General features: G+C 58.1%; 1 protein-coding gene across 1 annotated transcript in view; it reads left to right on the top strand.

Moving 5' to 3' along the window:
* Nucleotides 1–351: 351 nt before the first annotated feature.
* Nucleotides 352–10,010, top strand: part of LOC142571828 (arylsulfatase B-like) — a 44,954-nt gene continuing 35,295 nt past the window's right edge. The window contains exon 1 of the mRNA XM_075680472.1: nt 352–793. Within this exon, the coding sequence (XP_075536587.1) occupies nt 722–793 (72 nt within the window). The 5' untranslated portion in view covers nt 352–721. The remainder of the gene's footprint in view (nt 794–10,010) is intronic.

Raw genomic sequence — 10,010 nt, 5'->3', positions numbered from 1 at the left:
TTTACACTGATGATTAGCTTGAAACCGAAAAGTACAGATACAACAATAACTGCACTTCTGTAACCTTTTCCAGTTCAAGACAATGGGCAAAACGAGAACTCCCGCCTTCCATCTACCGCCTTCCCCGTGTTTTCCCTCTTCAGTTGAAGTGCTGCACTGGCCTTCCTAAAGCTAAAATCGAACATTTCATGAGCTCAAGGCTACAGTTTCGACGAGTTCACTTTGCCGAGCAGTATCGCCAGCTCAAGCGTTGCTCACATTTATTTCTGCAAAAGTATTCTATAATACAGCTGCTTGTAGCCTGCCCTCTATGCGTTAGTATAAGTTTACTTATATTGTATCTTAGCTTCCCGCATTTTCTAATTGAAAAATTTACACGTGCGCTTCCTGGCGCCGTTTCTTTCGCGGTGAGCGGCGTGTCCGAACTACTCACTCGCGAGAAAAAAATGCCATAAAAAAATAACTCGCGGCAAAATCCGTATGACCAACAGCGCTGGACACAAAAACGGCATCAAGCAAAAAGATAATCTCTCATGCGCTTTAGTTCTTGCTCAACTTCATTGAATGGATAGAGACAGACAGGACGCTAATAAGTGTACAGGTGTTCACAGACACGCCTGGGGATTGCGTACAGCGGCCGATCCACACGGGGCATTGGAGCGACCGAAAAGAGAGCAATGGTCGCGCTTAACGAACTGCCCGTGAGAAACAACAAATCCGAATGACAAGAAGCGAGAGCGTACGACTAGACAGCGTACGCCGGTGGAAAGCCAAATTCACCAGACATAATGACGTGAGTAGAGAATTTACACTATTTGCACCGATGTTTCGTGTACGGATATGGAATTGGCCTTATATATGAAGGAGGGAGGGAGGAGGGAAGTCGCTAAGAGAAACATTTATCTGAATAAAAGCAATAGTAATGACACCATTTGCGGCAAGTCGTTGCTTTAATTGCACCGGCAAGTGACGAACGATCCCACAACCTTCGCATATCGAGTGCGATGCGCTACCAATTGAGCTACCGCGGCGCCGTTTGGTAGCTCAGTTGGTAGAGCATCGCCCGCGAATGCGAAGGCTGTGGGATCGTTCCCCGCCTGCGGCAAGTTGTTTTTTCATTCACTTTCATTCCCATTAATTTATCGTTTCTTTATTCCGTTTATTAAGCACAAGTAATTTCCCCTATGTTGTCCTGGGTGTCATTGTTTGTTGGCTTCTCATGATATGACTAATAAATATCGGGCCCCTCGGTTAACCCCCATATGCTCCTCAGTGTTTTGAATTCTAGAAACGATTACTGTTTTATTACGAAAAAGATATTATTACAAGAACCTTTGGAATGAAAAGTAGAAATAATATAATCTCGGTAACACGCCTATTTGTTTTGAGTCAGTTCAAGCGAGAAACATATGCAAAATCCAGACAGTCAAAATGGCGGACTCCGTGGAGGATTTGACTGGTGCTTAAAATGACAGTTTCAAGCTTGTTTTGACTGCACTGATGTCACGGGGACGCTCGTAAGATTTTAAACCACAAAAAAGTCGTATTAGAATTAGCGCCTACTGCGAAATCGGTATTGTTCTATTAATATTGAAGAACTGCCAGCGAGGCTGCACGCTTCATAGCAACAGCGTGTGAGTGCCTTTAACACATTCGCCAGCAAGTGCATTCCAGAGCAAATATCTAGAAATATTTCTGTCTGACAGCCTGACACTGACAGCCTGACAGCGAATGACAAGAAAGAGATTTTACTAACAAGAAAGACAGAGAGGTGAAGAGCGGCCAAACTGCTGCTGCTGCTGCTGCTGCTGCTGCTGCTGCTGCTGCTGCTGCTGCTGCTGCTGCTGCTGCTGCTGCTGCTGCTGCTGCTGCTGCTGCTGCTGCTGCTGCTGCTGCTGCTGCTGCTGCTGCTGCTGCTGCTGCTGCTGCTGCTGCTGCTGCTGCTGCTGCTGCTGCTGCTGCTGCTGCTGCTGCTGCTGCTGCTGCTGCTGCTGCTGCTGCTGCTGCTGCTGCTGCTGCTGCTGCTGCTGCTGCTGCTGCTGCTGCTGCTGCTGCTGCTGCTGCTGCTGCTGCTGCTGCTGCTGCTGCTGCTGCTGCTGCTGCTGCTGCTGCTGCTGCTGCTGCTGCTGCTGCTGCTGCTGCTGCTGCTGCTGCTGCTGCTGCTGCTGCTGCTGCTGCTGCTGCTGCTGCTGCTGCTGCTGCTGCTGCTGCTGCTGCTGCTGCTGCTGCTGCTGCTGCTGCTGCTGCTGCTGCTGCTGCTGCTGCTGCTGCTGCTGCTGCTGCTGCTGCTGCTGCTGCTGCTGCTGCTGCTGCTGCTGCTGCTGCTGCTGCTGCTGCTGCTGCTGCTGCTGCTGCTGCTGCTGCTGCTGCTGCTGCTGCTGCTGCTGCTGCTGCTGCTGCTGCTGCTGCTGCTGCTGCTGCTGCTGCTGCTGCTGCTGCTGCTGCTGCTGCTGCTGCTGCTGCTGCTGCTGCTGCTGCTGCTGCTGCTGCTGCTGCTGCTGCTGCTGCTGCTGCTGCTGCTGCTGCTGCTGCTGCTGCTGCTGCTGCTGCTGCTGCTGCTGCTGCTGCTGCTGCTGCTGCTGCTGCTGCTGCTGCTGCTGCTGCTGCTGCTGCTGCTGCTGCTGCTGCTGCTGCTGCTGCTGCTGCTGCTGCTGCTGCTGCTGCTGCTGCTGCTGCTGCTGCTGCTGCTGCTGCTGCTGCTGCTGCTGCTGCTGCTGCTGCTGCTGCTGCTGCTGCTGCTGCTGCTGCTGCTGCTGCTGCTGCTGCTGCTGCTGCTGCTGCTGCTGCTGCTGCTGCTGCTGCTGCTGCTGCTGCTGCTGCTGCTGCTGCTGCTGCTGCTGCTGCTGCTGCTGCTGCTGCTGCTGCTGCTGCTGCTGCTGCTGCTGCTGCTGCTGCTGCTGCTGCTGCTGCTGCTGCTGCTGCTGCTGCTGCTGCTGCTGCTGCTGCTGCTGCTGCTGCTGCTGCTGCTGCTGCTGCTGCTGCTGCTGCTGCTGCTGCTGCTGCTGCTGCTGCTGCTGCTGCTGCTGCTGCTGCTGCTGCTGCTGCTGCTGCTGCTGCTGCTGCTGCTGCTGCTGCTGCTGCTGCTGCTGCTGCTGCTGCTGCTGCTGCTGCTGCTGCTGCTGCTGCTGCTGCTGCTGCTGCTGCTGCTGCTGCTGCTGCTGCTGCTGCTGCTGCTGCTGCTGCTGCTGCTGCTGCTGCTGCTGCTGCTGCTGCTGCTGCTGCTGCTGCTGCTGCTGCTGCTGCTGCTGCTGCTGCTGCTGCTGCTGCTGCTGCTGCTGCTGCTGCTGCTGCTGCTGCTGCTGCTGCTGCTGCTGCTGCTGCTGCTGCTGCTGCTGCTGCTGCTGCTGCTGCTGCTGCTGCTGCTGCTGCTGCTGCTGCTGCTGCTGCTGCTGCTGCTGCTGCTGCTGCTGCTGCTGCTGCTGCTGCTGCTGCTGCTGCTGCTGCTGCTGCTGCTGCTGCTGCTGCTGCTGCTGCTGCTGCTGCTGCTGCTGCTGCTGCTGCTGCTGCTGCTGCTGCTGCTGCTGCTGCTGCTGCTGCTGCTGCTGCTGCTGCTGCTGCTGCTGCTGCTGCTGCTGCTGCTGCTGCTGCTGCTGCTGCTGCTGCTGCTGCTGCTGCTGCTGCTGCTGCTGCTGCTGCTGCTGCTGCTGCTGCTGCTGCTGCTGCTGCTGCTGCTGCTGCTGCTGCTGCTGCTGCTGCTGCTGCTGCTGCTGCTGCTGCTGCTGCTGCTGCTGCTGCTGCTGCTGCTGCTGCTGCTGCTGCTGCTGCTGCTGCTGCTGCTGCTGCTGCTGCTGCTGCTGCTGCTGCTGCTGCTGCTGCTGCTGCTGCTGCTGCTGCTGCTGCTGCTGCTGCTGCTGCTGCTGCTGCTGCTGCTGCTGCTGCTGCTGCTGCTGCTGCTGCTGCTGCTGCTGCTGCTGCTGCTGCTGCTGCTGCTGCTGCTGCTGCTGCTGCTGCTGCTGCTGCTGCTGCTGCTGCTGCTGCTGCTGCTGCTGCTGCTGCTGCTGCTGCTGCTGCTGCTGCTGCTGCTGCTGCTGCTGCTGCTGCTGCTGCTGCTGCTGCTGCTGCTGCTGCTGCTGCTGCTGCTGCTGCTGCTGCTGCTGCTGCTGCTGCTGCTGCTGCTGCTGCTGCTGCTGCTGCTGCTGCTGCTGCTGCTGCTGCTGCTGCTGCTGCTGCTGCTGCTGCTGCTGCTGCTGCTGCTGCTGCTGCTGCTGCTGCTGCTGCTGCTGCTGCTGCTGCTGCTGCTGCTGCTGCTGCTGCTGCTGCTGCTGCTGCTGCTGCTGCTGCTGCTGCTGCTGCTGCTGCTGCTGCTGCTGCTGCTGCTGCTGCTGCTGCTGCTGCTGCTGCTGCTGCTGCTGCTGCTGCTGCTGCTGCTGCTGCTGCTGCTGCTGCTGCTGCTGCTGCTGCTGCTGCTGCTGCTGCTGCTGCTGCTGCTGCTGCTGCTGCTGCTGCTGCTGCTGCTGCTGCTGCTGCTGCTGCTGCTGCTGCTGCTGCTGCTGCTGCTGCTGCTGCTGCTGCTGCTGCTGCTGCTGCTGCTGCTGCTGCTGCTGCTGCTGCTGCTGCTGCTGCTGCTGCTGCTGCTGCTGCTGCTGCTGCTGCTGCTGCTGCTGCTGCTGCTGCTGCTGCTGCTGCTGCTGCTGCTGCTGCTGCTGCTGCTGCTGCTGCTGCTGCTGCTGCTGCTGCTGCTGCTGCTGCTGCTGCTGCTGCTGCTGCTGCTGCTGCTGCTGCTGCTGCTGCTGCTGCTGCTGCTGCTGCTGCTGCTGCTGCTGCTGCTGCTGCTGCTGCTGCTGCTGCTGCTGCTGCTGCTGCTGCTGCTGCTGCTGCTGCTGCTGCTGCTGCTGCTGCTGCTGCTGCTGCTGCTGCTGCTGCTGCTGCTGCTGCTGCTGCTGCTGCTGCTGCTGCTGCTGCTGCTGCTGCTGCTGCTGCTGCTGCTGCTGCTGCTGCTGCTGCTGCTGCTGCTGCTGCTGCTGCTGCTGCTGCTGCTGCTGCTGCTGCTGCTGCTGCTGCTGCTGCTGCTGCTGCTGCTGCTGCTGCTGCTGCTGCTGCTGCTGCTGCTGCTGCTGCTGCTGCTGCTGCTGCTGCTGCTGCTGCTGCTGCTGCTGCTGCTGCTGCTGCTGCTGCTGCTGCTGCTGCTGCTGCTGCTGCTGCTGCTGCTGCTGCTGCTGCTGCTGCTGCTGCTGCTGCTGCTGCTGCTGCTGCTGCTGCTGCTGCTGCTGCTGCTGCTGCTGCTGCTGCTGCTGCTGCTGCTGCTGCTGCTGCTGCTGCTGCTGCTGCTGCTGCTGCTGCTGCTGCTGCTGCTGCTGCTGCTGCTGCTGCTGCTGCTGCTGCTGCTGCTGCTGCTGCTGCTGCTGCTGCTGCTGCTGCTGCTGCTGCTGCTGCTGCTGCTGCTGCTGCTGCTGCTGCTGCTGCTGCTGCTGCTGCTGCTGCTGCTGCTGCTGCTGCTGCTGCTGCTGCTGCTGCTGCTGCTGCTGCTGCTGCTGCTGCTGCTGCTGCTGCTGCTGCTGCTGCTGCTGCTGCTGCTGCTGCTGCTGCTGCTGCTGCTGCTGCTGCTGCTGCTGCTGCTGCTGCTGCTGCTGCTGCTGCTGCTGCTGCTGCTGCTGCTGCTGCTGCTGCTGCTGCTGCTGCTGCTGCTGCTGCTGCTGCTGCTGCTGCTGCTGCTGCTGCTGCTGCTGCTGCTGCTGCTGCTGCTGCTGCTGCTGCTGCTGCTGCTGCTGCTGCTGCTGCTGCTGCTGCTGCTGCTGCTGCTGCTGCTGCTGCTGCTGCTGCTGCTGCTGCTGCTGCTGCTGCTGCTGCTGCTGCTGCTGCTGCTGCTGCTGCTGCTGCTGCTGCTGCTGCTGCTGCTGCTGCTGCTGCTGCTGCTGCTGCTGCTGCTGCTGCTGCTGCTGCTGCTGCTGCTGCTGCTGCTGCTGCTGCTGCTGCTGCTGCTGCTGCTGCTGCTGCTGCTGCTGCTGCTGCTGCTGCTGCTGCTGCTGCTGCTGCTGCTGCTGCTGCTGCTGCTGCTGCTGCTGCTGCTGCTGCTGCTGCTGCTGCTGCTGCTGCTGCTGCTGCTGCTGCTGCTGCTGCTGCTGCTGCTGCTGCTGCTGCTGCTGCTGCTGCTGCTGCTGCTGCTGCTGCTGCTGCTGCTGCTGCTGCTGCTGCTGCTGCTGCTGCTGCTGCTGCTGCTGCTGCTGCTGCTGCTGCTGCTGCTGCTGCTGCTGCTGCTGCTGCTGCTGCTGCTGCTGCTGCTGCTGCTGCTGCTGCTGCTGCTGCTGCTGCTGCTGCTGCTGCTGCTGCTGCTGCTGCTGCTGCTGCTGCTGCTGCTGCTGCTGCTGCTGCTGCTGCTGCTGCTGCTGCTGCTGCTGCTGCTGCTGCTGCTGCTGCTGCTGCTGCTGCTGCTGCTGCTGCTGCTGCTGCTGCTGCTGCTGCTGCTGCTGCTGCTGCTGCTGCTGCTGCTGCTGCTGCTGCTGCTGCTGCTGCTGCTGCTGCTGCTGCTGCTGCTGCTGCTGCTGCTGCTGCTGCTGCTGCTGCTGCTGCTGCTGCTGCTGCTGCTGCTGCTGCTGCTGCTGCTGCTGCTGCTGCTGCTGCTGCTGCTGCTGCTGCTGCTGCTGCTGCTGCTGCTGCTGCTGCTGCTGCTGCTGCTGCTGCTGCTGCTGCTGCTGCTGCTGCTGCTGCTGCTGCTGCTGCTGCTGCTGCTGCTGCTGCTGCTGCTGCTGCTGCTGCTGCTGCTGCTGCTGCTGCTGCTGCTGCTGCTGCTGCTGCTGCTGCTGCTGCTGCTGCTGCTGCTGCTGCTGCTGCTGCTGCTGCTGCTGCTGCTGCTGCTGCTGCTGCTGCTGCTGCTGCTGCTGCTGCTGCTGCTGCTGCTGCTGCTGCTGCTGCTGCTGCTGCTGCTGCTGCTGCTGCTGCTGCTGCTGCTGCTGCTGCTGCTGCTGCTGCTGCTGCTGCTGCTGCTGCTGCTGCTGCTGCTGCTGCTGCTGCTGCTGCTGCTGCTGCTGCTGCTGCTGCTGCTGCTGCTGCTGCTGCTGCTGCTGCTGCTGCTGCTGCTGCTGCTGCTGCTGCTGCTGCTGCTGCTGCTGCTGCTGCTGCTGCTGCTGCTGCTGCTGCTGCTGCTGCTGCTGCTGCTGCTGCTGCTGCTGCTGCTGCTGCTGCTGCTGCTGCTGCTGCTGCTGCTGCTGCTGCTGCTGCTGCTGCTGCTGCTGCTGCTGCTGCTGCTGCTGCTGCTGCTGCTGCTGCTGCTGCTGCTGCTGCTGCTGCTGCTGCTGCTGCTGCTGCTGCTGCTGCTGCTGCTGCTGCTGCTGCTGCTGCTGCTGCTGCTGCTGCTGCTGCTGCTGCTGCTGCTGCTGCTGCTGCTGCTGCTGCTGCTGCTGCTGCTGCTGCTGCTGCTGCTGCTGCTGCTGCTGCTGCTGCTGCTGCTGCTGCTGCTGCTGCTGCTGCTGCTGCTGCTGCTGCTGCTGCTGCTGCTGCTGCTGCTGCTGCTGCTGCTGCTGCTGCTGCTGCTGCTGCTGCTGCTGCTGCTGCTGCTGCTGCTGCTGCTGCTGCTGCTGCTGCTGCTGCTGCTGCTGCTGCTGCTGCTGCTGCTGCTGCTGCTGCTGCTGCTGCTGCTGCTGCTGCTGCTGCTGCTGCTGCTGCTGCTGCTGCTGCTGCTGCTGCTGCTGCTGCTGCTGCTGCTGCTGCTGCTGCTGCTGCTGCTGCTGCTGCTGCTGCTGCTGCTGCTGCTGCTGCTGCTGCTGCTGCTGCTGCTGCTGCTGCTGCTGCTGCTGCTGCTGCTGCTGCTGCTGCTGCTGCTGCTGCTGCTGCTGCTGCTGCTGCTGCTGCTGCTGCTGCTGCTGCTGCTGCTGCTGCTGCTGCTGCTGCTGCTGCTGCTGCTGCTGCTGCTGCTGCTGCTGCTGCTGCTGCTGCTGCTGCTGCTGCTGCTGCTGCTGCTGCTGCTGCTGCTGCTGCTGCTGCTGCTGCTGCTGCTGCTGCTGCTGCTGCTGCTGCTGCTGCTGCTGCTGCTGCTGCTGCTGCTGCTGCTGCTTGAAAGGAATCGCACTTGAAAGGCATCGCTACAACATCGCGGCTTTGGTAGAATGAACGCGCGTGGCATGCGGCCAACAGCGCCGCTGTGCTGCCTACAGGCTGGACAGGTAGCGTTATTGTCGGCCGGCTCGCACCAATAAAGTCGTCCAGCGTTTCTTCAATGCGTATCGCTTTTCTTGGAAGTCAAACGAACGCCGCCTAGGACTCAGCCATGGCCCACAGCGGTACAGCGCCCGCCTCGGCTGCAGGAGGCCGTGGGTTCGATCCCTATATACCAGCACCCGGCACTCAATGGTTCAAATGGGCACAAGCGTATACCCTGGCCTAGCGCTCGGCTTTCTTCAGGGATGGTGCTCTTGGGAATTGAGCCTACTTCCTCAAAATTTCCTCGAAGCCTTTGTGAGCACAATAAAAAAAAGGGAGGCTGGCAGTCTCACGCCGGCAACTTCCCGTCAGGTGGATGCCCTTCCAAGCGTCTCAAACTCCCGTAGTTGCCGCGCACATTTCTTTTGTAAGGGGCCTGGCCAGGTCGGAAGCGCGCTTGTACCTATTTTACCGTTCTCTAGGTAGTATCAGGAGTGGCTGCCTTGACTAGGATAGGCAAGTCTTCATTTGGTATTGCAACATAGAAGTTTACATATTGGGGAAGGAAACAATGTATTGTATATACATGCGCTAAGGAATTTGTGTCCCTGTCACCAGGAAACAAAATTAGATTAGCTTATACGCACAATACCATCTTGAAACCGAGAACTGGACGCCTTCGTGAAAATCCAGAGCTCTTGCATAAATAGCTCTGTTGTTGTTTATTAACCCCAATAAATTGGGAAGTTTGACTACTTTGAGAGCCTGCTTGTCCCAGAATCACTAAAGAAAAGAAAAATATATATCTCAGTGAAAAAAAAAATTTAAAGCCATCACAATTGTTTTAACCAAGGAAACCCTCGTTATATGCACGAGAAAGTCACCACGACGTAACGACAGAATAAAAATACATCACGTAGGTTGCGCAGCACCATTCACAAATCGGCTCGCTGTTAAGATCGAAAACGCTTTAGGCTTTTCTACCCATTTTATAGAGACAGGACCATGGTCGAATCACTTTCTTTACCAATAACAGACGTCTATCTGAGAGGCCAAGATGACCACGAATGGTCTCCGGATCAGAGTGCGGAAACTCCTTATACCTCCCTTGGAACACTCGGTCCCATGGCGAATGCGGCGGCAGTGCCGCTCCCACCAATGGTGGTTGCCGGATATCCAAATGGAAATAATTCACAAACAAAACAATTCCTTCTTGTCGTCACTGATGAGGTCATAACACTATTACGTATGTTCTCACGGCAACACATATTGTGGCATATTGTGGCTTACAGAAAGAAGGTAGAGTACAATACATGTATTTCATTGACAGAATGAGAAGTAAGGACCCACAGAATTTTAATCTGGCTACATGCATCTGCCTGAACAGGAAGTAGCCTATAATTGCTCTAATTATTTGAACTACATGCCGAATGAGGGAACATATTTCTATTGCGCTTACAAACGCATATAATCTGCCTGTCGTCATACTTACCGTAATATTCATATATATAGAAAAGCATGGCGAGTACTAGGACAATATTTTGACACAACAGAAATGCAAGGAACCAACCATTCATAAAAAACTTAATAGCACTCTTCATCGTAAGGAGGATTACCAGTTCGTGCTTAATTAGCAATAAATAATCTATACTTGTAGTACTGGTACAATGAAATACATTTTGCTGGCAAAACAAATAATATTGCGCCTCGTGTATAATACAGGTGCTAAAAAACTTTGACATACCGAAGCTGAGCCTAAAGCAAGGTAACTGAGCGTATGGTACAGTCTACGCTCCAAAATTCAGATAGAACAGAGAGCTCAAACCTTCTTCAGTGCGATATCTTAGTAGCCGTGCATCAAAATGCAACAAGAAATTACGTGCGTGCAAGCTTTTGCCGTCATTGCTCTTGAAATTTGATAAAACATCACAGCTGTG

The sequence above is a fragment of the Dermacentor variabilis genome, chromosome 2, assembly GCF_050947875.1.
Source record: "Dermacentor variabilis isolate Ectoservices chromosome 2, ASM5094787v1, whole genome shotgun sequence".
Taxonomy (NCBI): domain Eukaryota; kingdom Metazoa; phylum Arthropoda; class Arachnida; order Ixodida; family Ixodidae; genus Dermacentor; species Dermacentor variabilis.
This window is presented reverse-complemented; position numbering and strand designations above follow the sequence as displayed.